Here is a 17,460-nt window from a genome sequence, read left to right as displayed (position 1 = left end):
CTTAAGAAATAGAAACAAATGTAGTTTTTGGTTTCTTGTATGGTTGATTGTGTTAGTTTCCTTTTTTGTCCGGGCTGTCCTAGTTTTGTCTCTGTGCCGTGTCCTCTGTCTCCTGTGGAAATGAGTCTAGTCTCCATCTTTGTGTCCCCGTGTGTGTTTCTGTGCCGGTCTCTGTAGTCGCTCGTTTTCCCTTTTGTTCTGTCAAGTTAGCCTGTCTAAGTTCTGGCCCTTGTGTTAGCTACTTCCTGTTTTATTTTGTTAGGTCCTTGTCCCATGTATGTCATGTTCAGTTTTACTTCCTCTGTCTCCTCAGTTAGATTCTGCTCAGCTGTGTTCCTCACCTGTTCCCTTGTCGTCTCTGCTGTGTCTTCCTAGTGTCCTGTAGTAAGTTCCAAGTTCCTCGTATTCCTGGTATATTTGGCGTACTTGCGTTCCAACAGTTACCTTGTTTCAGCAGTGAAGCTGTATTTCCGAGCGCTTCCCTACGTTTGGCTCCAAACCTGCCAGTCACGCAGTTTGAGTTACGACTATTTCACACAGGAAAACTGCTGATCGTGTTTTCCTTTCGGGACCGTTTGTTATCTTGGTGTGTTGTCCATGTGGTTGAAGTGTTGGGAGCACTGGGAGTACTGGCTGGGACTTCTGTGTTTCCCAGATCCAGAGATACTGGTAGTATTTTCACATGATGGGAGGAAGCTGTGTGACTATAGTCGCCCTGTGGTTGTTTTCGTCTGGATTTGTCTTCAGCACTTCCTCCTCGTTTAGTTTAAGTTATCTGATAAATATAAAACATGAGTTTATGGACTAGCTGGCAGTGCGGGCTCAGGTGACACCAGGTGGATGTCCTGTGGCAGCATGTAAAAATGAGCTGATGGAGTTTTTGGGTTAGCAGGACATCACCACAGATTTGTAGTCCTTTCTCTGAGGAGGCTCCTTTCACCATCCTGTTACAAAAAAGCACTCCCAGCTGTCATGTTGCTTTAACATTTCTTCTGCTTCTGATCCTGGAGCTCAAATTTGTAGAAATCTTTTAAGATGCTGGTTGGATGCATTTGTGGGCGCTCCTGGAGGCCAGGGGGGGGGCAGAGCTCAGCATCCCGTCGGCTTCTTTTCATGGAAAGTTGGTCATCAGCTGAATTACTCTGAGCGAAAAGGGCAACCTGATGCTCATTTGGGCCCTCTGGGTTTTTTAGGGTCCACTGGACCATCACTACCAGTAATGTTGCATACAGATCATAATCTGCTGACTACTACTTTTTTTTTTTTTTTAATGCGGTGTGCAGAACGGTTACTAGAGACTGCTTTGGCTGCTTTTGTATCATATTAAAGGTTAAGAAAATTGTGCATTTTCTCAAACACTGATGCCTCAAATGACCCCAACAAGACGATTTGCAAAGAAACCTGGCTTATCTTGGTGTGATGTGCAGTATATTCTTAAAAAAATGAGTAAACAGGACAAGTGGAAGACAAGCCTAAAAAACCAAATGCACAGCAGATAGCATCCATGATAGTCTGAAGGTCATGCCCTTGAAGTCCTGCAAGGATGACACAGGACCTGAGAGATGGATCTGACCCTTCAGTCGACCCATCTACTGCTCACTGAAGTCTCGTCAGAAATGGTCTCGGTGTTAGCGTGGCTGTCAGGAAGCCATTCTTAAAGACGGGAAATGGTCTGAGAGACACCAAAGGGACAAATCCAAATGTAAATTTCTGGATCAGATCTTCATCAGTCAGGTCAGGAGAGAAGCACTCTGTCCCTCATTTTTTAAATGTATTTTTCTCAGAAAATGGAAAGTAGATGCAACGATTGAATGAAAGGAGTAAATAAAAATGGAAAAACATTTAAGTTGTACATTTGGACTCAACATTACTGAAGCATTCTCACACTTCAGCATCCTAGTTCAGACGCAGAGCCGTGGCTGGCAGCTGATAAAAATCGTCATGTACCTAAACAGCTCTGCAAAGTGGTATCTTGATGGTGGTTGAGGAGGAGCTAAGTCTTACCTATTAGCTCTCGTCGTCGTGTTTTTCAGCCTGAGACCTGTTGTGGTGAAGCCATGCACTGCAAAGCAGAAGAGTAACTGATGCACCCCCATCTGGCCAATTTAAGCTTAATGAAAAAAATAACTACAATAGGTTTGTGTGTTTTTCTGAAGCACAGAGACGTCTTAAAGCTGCACATTGCAAATACTTTTCTTTCCATTCTCTGCATGTAGGTTGGGTTTCAGGGGAAAAACACAAAGACTGCACGGCCGGTTTGCACAAGCCTTAGTTTTGATTCAGAAAAAGATCTGAAAGTAAAAGAGCAGCAGTGCAGCGTTCGTCGTTATGCACTGAGGGAAACCACTATAAGCACATCTAGTTCCTCCCCAACTTGTTTTATGTAAATGCTTTGCATGGAAGCACAAAGCTGCACAATGAGAAGATGTAGTAGCAGAAAAACACACCAGAGACGTCAAACTACATCTCAGCGTATATGTGTGTGCTGATGGTCGGTGACGAAACTATTGCTCTTCGATGGAGTGAGACGTTGTTTTTGTGAGTAACAAAGGTTTACTGCCAACAGGTCACTCGTTCTGGTTACGCTTCCACACTGCTGCGCTATCACGCTGCTGCAGTGATGTGTCAAACTGTACGTGTGGGCCATTCAGAGTGCGGTTCTCCTCAGCTGAGCAGAATGACACACAGAAAAAAGGGGAAAGAAAAGAAAGAGGAAGCGGGTTGAGAGACGGCAACTGTTTTGGCTGTATGCGCTCAGTTTGAGTCCGACGTTCCTGCAGAACAGTCCCATCTGAAGGATTTAAAGCATCTGTTTTTTGGGGGTTTTCTGCCTTTAATTCACTCTTTTGGCCAACAGGAGGAATTTACACGCTGCCACTTGTGACCTTCCATCCAGCGTAAGTGCACTTTGTGTGTTTTTAGTTTTTTTATAAACTTTGACAGGTTGTGACTGGCGGTGGATCAAATGTGAGACGATGTGCAGCACATTTCGGTTGTAATACGCTTCAAGCCGTGTCATCTGTGGGAAAGTAGGGAGAGTCTTCCACATGATGTGCACTGACAGTCGTCCGCAGCGACGCTGGTGCAAAGGAAATAGTTGCAAGAAATGCCAAGCCCCATGTCTAGCAGCTGCAGCAGTCAGCGGTTGGTACAGTACCTCCTGTTTTTAGCTCAAACTTACTGCTTTAGTTGTTAGACTTGGTCTTTTCTGTAATGTGCAGTTTCCCTGTGAATCTGAATCTAAGAAAAACCCAGCATGGATCCTTACCCTGTACTTTCATTGCATATGCTTCCTTCTCCTTTTCTGTTTTTGTTTCTCTAAAACAGCTGCGTCTGCTAACTGGTCTGAAGCAAGAGGTTTGTACAAATGAACAAGCCTGAAAGTCAGTATTTGGCATGACTGGACCTTTATTCTCCGTCACATCCTGTGTCGGGTCTTTGCTGGATTTCTCCTCCCAAGGCCCGAAAGTGCAAAGTGCTTAAATTGGTTCTTGGCTAGCTTTCCTGTTAGGGGCTCATCCTTTGAGTTGGGCGTCTTCTGCATGCTCGAATGATTCACAGGTCAGTGTTAAGTGGACCAAGAAAAACAGCAAATGCTACGATGACTGGACTGAAAATGAGGGAAAAAGCATCCACACAACAAAAAGAAAAAGCTTTGAAAGAGCTTCAGAAAGTCTGAACAAGTGTTTCTCGAGATGACTTGAAAAACAAACTCCTGCACGCTGTGGAATCCAAATGCAAAGAAATAAGAGGTGACTGGAGACGTTTGCACAGCGCTATGGATCCATTTCATGAGTGCATATTGAAATAAAACTGCAACTCTCTCCTCCTCCTTACTTTGTCATTCAATCAGCTTCAAATGAATCTAAAAACAAGAGCTCTACCCCCCCCGGGAAGTCTGAGAGCCCACTCCCTCACCCCTTTTAAAGACACCACACTGATATGCTTCTTGATGCCGCTCGCCCTCTCTCTCTCGCTCGTTTCTTCGCTCCCTCCCTCTCTCACCTCCCTCTTCCTCTTGCTGGGTGCCAGAGCTCGAGTGCGAGCGAGCTCCAGTTCCTGCTGGCCTACCCACTGTGCTGCTCCTATGGCGGACTCTCCTCTTAACAACTCCTGGCCATCCTTCTCCAGACTCTGGATGAAGAGATGGTCCTTCAAGAGAGGTAACCTGGTTTTACACTGACTTCATGTTTCAGCCATCGTGGGTATGTTGGGTGGATGGGGGGAGGTGACCCAGCATGGGCTGCAGACTGGATGTGACCCAGAGATGTGCGTTATACCTGCTGGCTACTGCTGCTGCTATTTTAATGTTCTCCTGGCTTCCTTTGGCCATTTTCACACCGTTGTTGTTTACCAGTTTGACCTGGTTGGGGTTTGTGGTCGGAGACAGTTAGTGCAGCAGATGAGACGTTGGTGCAAAGTTCAGTGAGTCATTTCTCACTCTGTGCAGTGTCACCATGCACCTTTCAAATTTGAGCATAAATCTATTACTGAATTTGTGTGTCCACCGGTGGAGCTGCACCGTGCGTGGACAGTTCAGGCTGTGAAGCTTTGCGTGGGACTTGGTGTGGCACTGGTCTTGTTGTCCTTTTAGAGAAAGCATGACTAACAGGTGGAGCTTCGTCGGCAGCTAGTTTCCTGCTTTCTGCGCTTTCGTGGTTTAATGTAATGCTTAGCGCACACGAGCAGCGTGGAACGTTTCCACTTTGCTTTCGTCCAAAGTACCCGGGCCGCTCAGCTCTGTGAAAACAGCCGTCGGGCGCATTTGTGATCAAAGAGGCTCTGCAGCCTGACAGTTGTTTTTTGATGTTTGCTTCAACCTCAGATCTCACAGCTTCTGCCTTCACCTCCAGCCCGTCACGCAAACACAGAGACACAGCAGCCCACACTTTGTGTGATTCAAGCACCAGTGACAGATACTAAATGGTCACCACGACCTTAATGTGAGCTCTGTGTCGCAGACAGACAGGAGCTGTAAGTTTTATTAAATGAGTTGTAGTTTTATTTCCTGTGGTTTGTGTCACTGGGTGATGATGTATCGCCACACTATGTAAGAAAGCATCAAGATCACAAAATCAACTGACATAATCACATGAGTTCCTCTTGTGATTAGCTTTGCAGACAAACGAACGACAGACTTTGTGGGAAACACGTGCGATCGTTTCCTCCTCGTCACACCGGCTGCAGCGCTGATGCACAGCTTCTGGTTTCTTTTTCCTTTTAATTAGCGGTTGCAATCATTCAGCAGCTCAGCGCAGTTCATGTGACTTAACTCACCATTACAGCAGCTGAATAATAAACACCTCTTTAGAGATGTTTAGAAAGTAAAGCGAGGCTCGATGCTGAGTAAATCACAGATGCAAAGCCGTTCATGTTGGTGTTGTTCATTACAGCCACTAGTTTTAGTACGTGGAGCCGAACTGCGAAGAAAACAGCTGACAGTGACAAACGCGCAAACGCGCTCACCTGAGGACGCACACGGGCGTTTCGTCTCTGTGTCATGTCGGGGGCGATCTGAGAGGCCGACCATAAAAGGCCACAGTGGCGCTGCAAGGCAGCATTAAGCAACCGCAGCAGCGCCTGCTGGCTGTCTTAAGTTTACTCAACATGAGCGGGATCGGGACGCAAACAAATTCTCCTTCCAGTGAGGACACTGCCACCGCTGCAGCCTCGGCCTGTGATTTAGTAATATAGAAAACTGGATCTACAGCGCGTCTGTCTGTGTGTTTATATGACAGCAGCCCTGACTGCGCCGCTGAAGCCGGGAGTGGATGCTGCTGGTTTACAGCAGGACACGATGTCTGTGTTTCATCATAGCGTTCAGCCACTGCCGAGGTCTCAAAAGTGATTCTGAGAGAGGGAAAAAACACACATCAAGTTAGAGTGTGTGTGTGTGTGTGTGTGTGTGTGTGTGTGTGTGTGTGTGTGTGTGTGTCGCTCTGATGGTTAATGGTGATTTAGGAGGGTTCGTTTTTTTATGAGTCTAACTGAGCTCAAGATGTCTTTTGGAAGACGCATCAAATCAACACAACACTAAAGAGGAGACACGTATGATGATAAATAGAAATGAATAAAACTTTTCATTGCAAACAACCCTTCACCAGCGCACAGTAACCAGGATATAACTCAAGTAGGAATTGAAAAAATAAAATAATAATTTTATTTATAGGCACCGTTCTTATAAGCAATCAAAGACCAAAATCACGCATGCAGTTAGTCATGCGTAAAATAATAGTTGGTAAACGTAATAAAAAGTCAACAATAACAAAATAGGCAAGCTTTGTGTCTTATATCTATATATATATATATATATATATATATATAGATATATATAGATATATAGATATAGATATAGATATATATATATATACACACACACACACACCCCAGGTGTCATGGTAACTGGTAAATGGACTGGTTCTGCTCTACCCGAGCGCACTAACAGGCCTCATTCATCCATTCACACCCATTCATTCACACAGGCACAGTTTTCTATGCTTTAGTGTTTTTATCTAACATTCACACAACCAATGGATCCGTTTGGGGTTCGTATCCTGGATCTGTGGCGTGCAGACTGGAGCAGCAGGGATCAAACTACCAACTTTAGCAGATTATTTGATGACCTGTTGTCAGCAGTGACCGTCTGCGTGATCGAGTTATGTAATGTTTGTCTTTCAGGTTTTAAGCTTCCGTCATTTAAGTTGATCTTTTTTAAAATATTAATATTTGTGCTAAGAGACTCGCTGGTGCAATCAGCAGCTAAAAAGCCGGACATCTTCTACAGGATCTGGCAAGTATTCAAGAAATGTATCTCTTAGACGGAAAAGCAACAACTGCTGTTCGTGATGGTTTTCTGCTCTTGCATATATGATGTTGGGGTGTTTTATTTCTACACCAGAAGTGACTGGACTTGTATGACCATCTGAACGAAGTACAAACAGACACATCAGCTGCATCTCAGCCTGTATTAGCACTGAAAAACATACTGATTGGCTCTGATGTGCCCGTTTTGTGATAAGAGAGGCCCACCGAGAGTGGGCTGAGCAGCAAAACAGCAGGAGTTACTCCCACACTGAGCTGAAATCAAACATAAAAAACATGTCAATAAAATCTGTCTTAACTTTGTTGGTTTTAGAGGCTCTGGTAAAATCCTCCGGAGCGCTCTCTGCTCAACTCGAGCTCAAACTCAGGAGGCTACATGCAGTAATACTCCTCATGGCGACGGGCTGCCGAAGCACAGCTGTAGCACCGAGCTGTCTTTGAAATATTTACTTATTGCTGCATTATTGAGGGGAAATTCCAGTGTTTATATCTGCACCTTCTTTTTAACTACATGCATCATATCCTCCTTTTCCCTCCTACTGAGTTTACACACATATTACACATATATCATTGGGAAAAGCCCATTTTTACATTGAATGAGGAAAACAGAATAAACCGTGTGGCTGGAGCCCCACCAGTGGACGTGACGCCGTGAAACTCTGACATGTTTGCTCTTATCGTGTCTCAGTAATAAAATGACACTTTTAGCTCCAGAATAAGATCCAGAAATTCCACGTTTGCCTCTTCTGTGTCTGTTCTCCTCACGTCACCCGAGCGCACTGGTATATTATATGATTTATTGCAGGCAAGCCACTTCTGGAGCTGCTGAAAGCTCAGCAAGGGAATAATCGCCAGCCTCCCAGAAATGACATGGAGACTAATGTTGGCTCACTGAGCAGTTGCCAGTGGTGACGGCGGTTTGTGGCATCATGTGAATCGAGGAATCTGTTTATGCAATGGAAATGCAAAGGAGCTTTCAGCGAGGGGCTGGAGCAGGGCTGCCGGCGGGGCCTTTCTTCCATTATTCACTGCAACTGTTCAAATGCATTCCACAGGTGTTAGACAGCTGATGACGTCTGCCTTTTCTCCTCGTGTCGGTTGTAAATTTGTGTTTATCGAGACTAATAAATGCCAAATGATTTGTTTTTAGCATCAGAGAGCAAGCCCTGCAGTCAGCCCTGTGAGCCTCCCAGTGCTCATCTCAGCGTCCAGCCTACCAGTGCAAAAGGATCTTCCTCCTCATTATCTCCTGCTTCTGTCACTGAGGACGTCTCCTTTGGGTGGACCAGTGATGACCAGGTGAAGCTGAACACTGAGCGTTACTATTATTTTAGGTTCTCAACAAATGCAATGACATTTACCAAAATAATAGTGATCCGAGGTCCGTTATGGACAAATGAATTCTTCCCTTTTGTCTGACTTGACCTTTAGCAGCAGGTGCCGGTCAGCTTCAGCTTTAACTCGTTCAAAGAATATCTGAACGCTAACATTTTACACACCAGGCTCCCAAAGTGTGTCAGGACTTCTATTCACGTCTGCTGTGTTTGTCTTGTCTTCGGGTGCCTTCGCGCTCTGTCCAGGATGCGTGTTCGGTGGTGAGCGACTATGACTGCCCCTGCATCGAGGAGAGCAGCAGTGTGGAGGACTTGCAGAGCATCAGCCCCTCTCTCAGGGACTCTGAGTACTTAAAAGATCTGCGGGGAGGTACGCCGACCTCGCAGACAACTGCATCCACAGTGACCGCAGCCACGGAGAGCGTCGACCTCCAGGAGCCTCTAAACACAAACAGTCCAGCCCTAAACCGACCTGCACACTCTTTTCTGAACACGCACTCCCCACACTTAAATGCACCGTTCCCGTCCTGCGAACAGCCTCCAGAGGAACTTCCTCACAACCTTGTGGTCACTCAGCTCAGTCCTAAGTTGTTACCAGGTGGGTTCACTGATTGCGAGGACTCTCTCTGTGGAGGCTCTGCAGTAGGGCGGAGCTCGCCAAGTAATTTGATCGGATTGTCGGGATCGATGGAAACGGCATCGACAGCGGCGATGGAGGGAGCAAAGGACCAGTGCTCAATGGATTTTGATGGAGAGCCAGACCTGGACAGCTTTCCTATTCTAATCAGATCCATGTCTACATCTCGGAGGCACAGCTGGGGTGTCCCTCTGTCCCCCATCAACCTGGGGAGGAGGTAAGACGCAGAGCCGGACACGCAGAAACATTTCAGAGGAAGCGTCTCCTGTTACAGTCCAAATCTACTTGACTCATAAGTCATATAATAAAGTTTCTACATAGAGAAACATCTTGCTTCAGTATTACTCAGCACAGTTGTCACGCTCAAAAACAAAAACACTTTTCTGCCTGTGTTATTTAAGTGAGCTGAACGTTTCCTGTGGTTGGTCTTTCACAGCTTTTTAAATAATGACGGTGAAGCTTCTTTGAGCTGTGAAAATGAAACGTGCACAAAAATACTGACAAAACAGAAAATACACACAAGTCATAGACTCCCTCTGTCTCCCACGTGTGTGTGTGTATATGCACATGCTTGTATATGTAAATCTATTTGCTTTGTGTTTGCTTGCCGTGCTGCCAGACTCAGTCTCGACACCAAGGCCATAGACAGTGACGGAGAGAGAGATGATGATGATGACGAGGAGCGACAGAATAGTCTTTTCCAGTCCACCTACAGCTGCTCGCCGTGTCCTGAGGAGGACTCCGGCAGTCCTGATGGCTTCAGCCTGAGGGTAAGCTGCCCAAAGATCAGGGTCACTGTGGTGGTAATAACTCAAAAGTGGCATCGAGGAACTAAACTTTTTTGTTAAAGTAATCTCACAACAAACCAAAAGCAACAATGTCATTTAGTTCCCTCTGAAGACGTCACAGACGTGCAGCTCTGCGCTGAACTCGAGCTCAGTGATTTCCTCAAACTGCAGGATGCTGTTCATCTTTCAGAACAAGCAGGTGCATTTCTGTGACACTGCAATGAATGAACACATCAACCAGTGAGCTTCTAATAGTTTTTGGAAAAGACTGGAAGTCCCAGAGGACTTTTGGTCTGGGACATATGGACGATAGGAAAGCTGTAGGTGACCACAGCTTGGATATTTGATACTAAACAACAAATTAACTGAACCACAAAGAATTTTCTGACCACGTTGACCAAAATAACTGAATGTAAATTGCCGTCTGCATAAGAAATCTATCGTATACAGTAAGTGTGTGTGTGCTGCTTGCTGAGGAGTGGATACATGTGCGTTTATTCTTCTTCTGTCAGGACCACGGTGAGCCCGGCAGGCAGCTATACTCCCGCTCAGAGATCCTTGCTACAGACGATTGCTCCCGTGCTGCACACATTTCTCGTGTTGTACAGACATCCAAACGGGCTGCCAGGGCAGCAGGAGGTGGGCCGGCGGCTTTAACGCCTGTAGAACAAATCTAAGTTCAGGTTTTATCACCTGAAGGCATCTTTCCTCATAACTGACCAGTTTATCTTTTTCACCTGTAGCTGAGGAATTTGACCCGGAAGAAAACCTGCATTCTACTGAAGGACAGACGCATATGTGAGTACACGTCATTTACATCAACATAGCTGCTCGTTCTCACCGTGTTCGAGAAGCTGTTTCTGTCGAGTGCAAGTTTAAAGATGTTTGAAAGAAGGAAGTAGTTTGATTACATTAGGAAACACGTCTTCTAAACTATGTTGAATTGTATTATTGCAGTTTTTGACTCCTTTAGTGCAGCAGTGCAAATCCTGCTCTGTAGCTTTAAATGGTGAGCTGCAGCTCTCTCACTCCCACATAGCAGAGGGGCTTTCCCCACTCTCTGCTGACATTTCTGCTCCATGTCATATGTCAGCAACCTTCTCCTCCCACAGTTCCCTCTCCCAGCTCCTTAGATGGCCCCTTTGTGTCTGTGTGTGTGAGGGGGAGGGTTATTTTATATGTACCCGGGCGGTGTGCGGACACAGCACACGGGGGAGGATTCTTCTCAAAATCAGCACCCAGCTCCTAGAATTGTTCTCCTCCACTTAGTCTCAGTGTCTTGTTTGTCTCAGGGTGATGGTACAGAAAGTTCTGCAGGAGCTAAAGAAGTACCACGGGTAAGTAAACAGGAGAGGGAGGTCTGCGTGCTTTCACTGCTGTAGCGGCGTCCCAGTCTATAAAGCACCAGCAGAGCCAGACTGTAGAGCGTGCGTGTGCACACACTGCACTGTAAGTGCAAGCATGTTTTTGCCATGTTTTGCATGTTGACATTGTGCAGTGACACGGCTGTTATCACTGGGAAAACACTCACCGAGTCTAAACCACACTCTTTGTTTTTGTACAGTTTAAAGACTTAAGCCACGACAAACACGTTTCTCACATTTGGAGATTTTTGAATCCAGCCTTTCATTGTCATTGTTGTCATTGACAGAGAGAAGCAGAGAAGCAGCAGATCAGACGCCAAAGATTCAGGAAGTGTCACTTGGTACGAGTTCCTCTCTAACGAGTAAGTACGGCCCTCACCGTTGTTCCCCTGTGACTGAAGCTCATCGTCTCACATTTGGGATGTTTGTGATCTCAGCCAGTCCTGGGAGGAGTTTTATTAGCCGTCGGTGACGGGATACAAAACTGAAAGCAGTGAAAGACAAAGTGCTGATACAGTGCAGGCTGCTCTTGGTTCTGCAATAATGTGGTTTGTTTTTATAGAAACCATCAGAAAACTGTTACTAATCAACAATGTCCCCTGTTTGCCAGGATGAATTTCTGATGTGTGCTTCAGGGGAAGTTTTATGGGTTTTTATTCCCTTACTATGTAAAGCTCCCTGAGATGACCTGATGCTGCACAAAAAAGTCAATTGAAACTCAACAAAGAGTGTAATGCTTTTAAAGTCAGGGATAGCAGTGGATCATCTGCTTCCATCTCACCCTTTAAAGGCTGAAAGCAGAAGAAAAAGACGCCACAGAGATGCTGTGGTGTCTTTACACTAGCCTGTAGTTTATACTTTACTCTCTTGCTCATCTACCAGGAATGAAGAAGAGGAGGATCGTATAGAGAAGGTGGAAAGAGGCACAAAAGTAAAAAGGACTCTGAGCTCTCTCAGGAACAGGATGACCGGCTCCTTCAATAAAGACAAGGTAATCCTGTGAAGCCCCTACGACTTCATGGCGAAATATAAATGTACCTTTTGCACTGAAGTGCGTGGCACGTTTGGCCTAATGATTGCATCTTAAAGCAGATTGCAATCTCTATCCGAATTGTATGTCCTGCCTCAGCCATGAGATGTCATGTTTATTATGTCTGAAGAACACAACATGTGCATGAAAAAACCAATCTGCCTCTTTCCTTGTTCCTCTGCAGGGTAAGAACCGCGAAAAAGAGCCTCAGAAAGACAAGGTGAAGGACAAGGACAGGGAGCCCAAAGAGAAAATGTGTGGCATTCACAGCAATGGGCATCATTTGGTGCCAGGTTCCTTCTCCAGTTGTGCCACGTGCTCGTTGTGCAGCAAGGCGCTGCAGAAAAAGCATGGCCTGCAGTGCACGAGTGAGTAACACCACAGCCACAGGTGTACACGCACCCACGCTTCTTCTCAGTCGGACACATATGTGCACAGGTGCCGCGCTCATGCACAAGCTCGCATCTATTTATACTGCATGCACACTCACTCGCCCACTTAGTGGCGCACTCATGCACACAGGTAAACAAACCACACACACATGCACATACAACACGAAGAGCTTGTGCTCACTAAACACCCGTTCAGCCTCCTTACACTGACATCTTTGTCAAAGCACATACATGGAATCAGACAGCAGCTTTCACCACCCGTCACAGTGACTGTGGCTCCTCTTTGGGGCTGTAGAAGACATTTTGCCGTTCCCTTCCCTTGTTAGATGCTAAGATGACACAGCCTTCCCCTTTCCCGCCTCATCATTACTTTACCTCATCAGGTCACACACCTCGGTGAACTTGTTTGGACAAATTCTTGCAGATGTTTCGGTGAAGCTGCAGCTCGCCTTAGATTTGTTTTTCTAGTTTGCAACATATTTCAGATTTCTGCTGTCTTGTACGTGTTGAATGAGCTCGAAGTGGAAAAGCTGAGCCTCGCTTTGTCTCAAGGTAACCAAAGCTTCATGAATCCATTGGTCTGTTACTCTTAAGCCAATCAAGGGCAGCGTACAGGCTATAGTCAGAATAATGTTACCGAATGTGTCTTTGCACATTTGGAAGATTATAAATAACTGCAACAGCTTCTGATGAACTACTTGTACCGTGCATGGAAGAAGTTTCCCAGTGAAACTCTTTAATAATGGCAGTCGTGTTAGTGGACGTAGACGAGAGTTAAGAACCTTTAGTCTGTATTATTCACATCTGACCATAACGTGGCTGACAACTTTACTCAAGTAAAACTAGTTTGCGTGTCAAATGTTAAGCTTCATGTCAGTAAAATGATAAAAAGTCTCTTCTCTTGATAAAGACGATTGCAGCACAGGTTTCAAAACTGCATCTGACCAAACCACAGCGCCACGTTTGGAGAAAATCAAACGCAGCATACCAGCACAACAACCTCACATCAACTGTTGGTGGTGGGCGGGGCAATGCTTTCAGCTCGTTTTGCAGCCCCGGGACTGGACACCTTGCACTCACTGAGTCCACTGTGCACTTCTTAGTATACAAAAGTATTCTAGAGGCAAATGTGAGATTGTCTGTCTGACCAAACCTGGGTCACACAATAGGACAATGATCCCAAGCACAGCAGCAAATGTTACAGCAGAATGACTGAAAAAGAAAAGAATCGACGTGTTTCGATGGCACCGTCAAGTCAGGTCAGTTACATTTAATTAGTTTAACTTATACAGCACCAAATCACAACAACAGCCGCAGGGCTCTTTATACTGGAAGGCGAAGACCCTACAATAATACAGATGACCTCTTTGAGCAAGCACTTGGCGACAGTGGGAAGGAAGAACTCCATTTAAACAGGAAGAAATCTCGTTCAGGACTCTAGGAGGGGCAGTGACAGGAATGCTGTGGGCGGACCTTAAGAGCATAAACAAATGTCCACAAACCTAAAGCGATGCAGTTAAAATGGATGGTTCTAGACACACTCTCAGTATTGATGTTACATCTATGTTTATACAGGTTTGTTAAAGTGACAGTTTTAAACTCCTACTGGGTATTTCCTTTCCATCACCGTGACTGATGCTGGCAGTGTGGACTTTTGTCACATGTGTTGACATTATTGTAAACCAGAGGCCGTCTTCTCATAAGCCATGTGGTCTGGCTGTTGAGAATTTCACATCAACAAATAAAGTTTCCAGTAACAAGGAAACAGAAGTGTTCTCAATGTCATCACCATTTCTCTTTGCTTTCACTGGCACATGTGGATGGGAGCACTGGGGGCATTTAGTCATTCTGTGCTATTGCTTCATTATTTCATGACTATAACCCAATATTTCCTTTCTCCCTCTATTCTGTGGCAGACAAAGGCCATAATACGTCCAGGATATTTATACACCGTGCAGTCTGGCGGTCAGGATGTAATATATGGTTGTTTCTTATTGTTTGCTTATTAAACAGAGCTGCTCTGGTATCCTTCAGCGAGGCTCGGCGTGCCACACATTCAGTGTCTTCCTCTTTGGACTGCCTCTTTTTTGACATCTTCGTCTTTCAGCTGGGTGGATCATCTGCCTCCATCTCTCCCTGTCCCTATCATCATCACAACGACCCACTACATACCACTACATCCACGAATCCCCTCTTTTGTCCTCCTTCCTTTTCTTCCTCCCTTCAACATCCTTTGCCCAGCATATCCACATCTAATCTTGTACATCCTGGTCACTCCCAGTGAAAGTCTGAGCATCTTCAACCATACACTGTCATCTTGTAAACCTTCTCTTTCATTTTGCTGCTATCCTTCTGCCGCAAATCATCCCTAATACTCGCGGATGAAGCAGGCTCTCATCCACCTGCTCCCCGGTCTCACTACAGATCACATTGTTGCCTGTAAATATCATAGTCCACAGAGCCTCCATCACTGTGTCAAAGAAGAAGGAAGGGTCTTAGCAGATTGCTGGTGTAATCCTATCCTCACCTTGAACCTGCCTGTAAACCTGCTGTACACCCTGCACCACCCTCACATCCTTCTTCACGCAGTACCACAGTTCCTCTCTTGCTTTCATAGATCCACAGAAACCACAGTGCAGTTCTTTTTGACTTTCTCTACACTTCTCCATCAGCACTCTCAAAGCAAACATGTCTCTAGTGTAAAGTAAAGTAAAGTGTGCGTGTTAGTCCCCATAGGGAAATAGTTTACTTTCTCGGCATGAGGACACTGCTGTTCACTTATCGTCACCTCTCAACAACTCTTTCCCATATCTTCACGGTATGACTCATCAGCTGTATCGCTCTATAGCTGCCTCAGCTCTGTACATCACCCTTGTTCCTGAAAATCAGTACCAGTACACTTTTCCTCTGATGCTCGGGCTCTTTCACTCTCCGAGATTGTGTTAAACAATCTGGATAAAACAATAATAATAATTATAATAATGCATCTGTTACATTTCTCCATCCATCAATCATCATCGCTGCTGCTGCTGAATGAAGTCACAAACCCTAGATGCTCATGTGTTGTTGTTCCGCGGACACAGGCGTGAGAAAACAAGTGAGTGTCCCTTTAATTTGAACTCAGCCCTGTGGGGATTCAGCCTGTGGAATGCGTCGTTTGTATGCCAGAGATTGTTCCCAGTGGAGACACAAACTGGACAAAACCGAGTATGTGGGATACTTGTTGCTGATCTCACTGGCCGGTGTGTTTTATTTAACTCACGGACAGACTACAATTCCCTTCGGATGCAGCTGATTCAGGCAAACCCGAGTCTTCTTGGGCGGTAAGAAGCGGCTACTGTAGCGATGGTCTCAAGCGGGATCAGGTGGATAACTCCCGTTGTTTCCCCTCTGTGGACTTTTCAGTCATTCCTGTCGTTAGCTAAGCCAGCTAAGAGCTAATCAAAGCCAACTAGGAGCTTTTTTCTTTTCCCTCCAGTGTTGACTCGGTGTGATAATAAGGGCAAGACACATTTACTTCCCCGAGAGTTTAATTTATACTTAGCTGGCCCAAATTAGCTCCCAGCTATTCTCAGCGTAGTGCTGGCTACTTATTAGCCTCGCAGCGCTTAGCGTGCTAGCTCGCGAACAACCTCTCCTTCTCGAAACACAAGGTTAGCTGAAAGCTTGTGTCTTTGTGGCGTAAACAAACCCACAACGCCACGAAACTCGTCTGTTTGTTGAACTTTACGTGGGTTTTTCGGTGACTTTGCTCTGCTGCCGGTTGTAGACTTTGCACGAAGCTCAACAGGTGATTGCTAGCGTTAGCTTCCAAGATAACTTGGTGTGCCTGAAGTCTTAATTTACTGGCGTTTCCTCTCATGTAACGTGTTTCAAACGGAGCGTGTATTCACGTTTACAGCAGTAATGTTAGAGCAGTGTTGACCGAGGCTGTCTCCACCTCGTTTCCATCAGCCTCCTTTATTTGTCTTTGCTCCCTCCTCTTAGCTGACTGAGACCCAGGCAGCTTTTATTCCTTAAATGTATATTCTTCAGTGTATTAAATGAGATGCTTCCCATTCCTCAGCCGGGCAGGTGATGCCCCTCTGCCAGAGCTTTGCTGGCATCAGGCGATAGGAATGCCCCAGGCTGAGGGGTGACCATTCAGCCTGTCACCTCACTCTTCAGCCTTTCTGTTCTGACTGGGTCACATGGTGCTAATTGTGCTTGGCAGGTCTACCAGTGCATAACAGCCCACTCCACTGACTCTGGGTCTCACCCATGTCTGCCTGTTAGCACAACACTTCTTTATGCATCACTGCCTTTCCTTCAAGCATGCCCGGCTCTCTGAATGTTTGCATTTTACACGATTGAAGGTTTGGCTCTCACACTAGTATTCTCCTCCTGTGGACCATTGTTGTCTACTTTTATACTGGTAACCTTTGGCCTAATTAATCAGGAGGGGGGGGGAAGCACCATTACCAAGAAAAAGTAGAATGGTTTGGACCATTACTTCCAGGAGTGAGAACCAGATTAATCTAATAGTTCAAACCCAAGCAAGGTCAAGTGTACGACAATGAAGGCATGGTTGTTGTGCTAATTTATGTTGTGCATTAGATTATTGGTGGTCTTCTTTTGGTGGAGATGTTTCACTTCACTTTGTAAACTGCGCCGCTTCCCTCCCGTTTCATTAGATGATGTCATTGGGTTGTCTGGCCTCTTTGGACTTTGTCCCAAATGTTTTTGTCGCTAGTGTTTTTGGGGATTAAGAGTAACTTCTTTCTTTTTCTTTTTTTGCATGCATGATTGCACAGGAAGCTTTGTGCTAGAATGTTTTTTTTAAAGTGACCTGTTTTCCTCTTTACCTTTAGTCGATCAACTATTTGTGGTAATACGGTTGATTGGGGTCACACATGCTTTTCACATGGTTCAAAACGATAAGCAGCCTACTTATTGAACTTTACCGTCAAGTTAATTTCCTCTCAAATTGTGACACTGCACTGTCCAAGTTATTCTGTGGAAGGGTGATATGTTTAACTTCTATTGTAGCTTACATGCTCTCTCTGTGTTTTCTCTCGGTTTCCTATCTAGTTGATAGGCATGCATTTAGTTAC

The 17,460-nt window shown here is 45.4% G+C and overlaps 1 protein-coding gene across 1 annotated transcript in view; it reads left to right on the top strand.

The window, feature by feature from the left end:
- The first annotated feature begins 10,683 nt into the window (after positions 1 to 10,683).
- arhgef18b (rho/rac guanine nucleotide exchange factor (GEF) 18b) overlaps positions 10,684 to 17,460 on the top strand; it is a 30,044-nt gene continuing 23,267 nt past the window's right edge. Inside the window, exons 1-4 of the mRNA XM_085348804.1 lie at positions 10,684 to 10,918; positions 11,233 to 11,307; positions 11,828 to 11,936; positions 12,160 to 12,343. Coding sequence (XP_085204930.1) covers positions 10,878 to 10,918; positions 11,233 to 11,307; positions 11,828 to 11,936; positions 12,160 to 12,343 — 409 coding nt within the window. The 5' untranslated portion in view covers positions 10,684 to 10,877. The remainder of the gene's footprint in view (positions 10,919 to 11,232; positions 11,308 to 11,827; positions 11,937 to 12,159; positions 12,344 to 17,460) is intronic.

Source organism: Diplotaxodon limnothrissa, linkage group LG23 (genome assembly GCF_057381915.1).
Source record: "Diplotaxodon limnothrissa isolate DT_005_m linkage group LG23, D_limnothrissa_male_GT1.1, whole genome shotgun sequence".
NCBI classification, from domain to species: domain Eukaryota; kingdom Metazoa; phylum Chordata; class Actinopteri; order Cichliformes; family Cichlidae; genus Diplotaxodon; species Diplotaxodon limnothrissa.
Note: the sequence above shows the minus strand (reverse complement) of the source record. Positions and strands in the feature narration are given on the sequence as shown.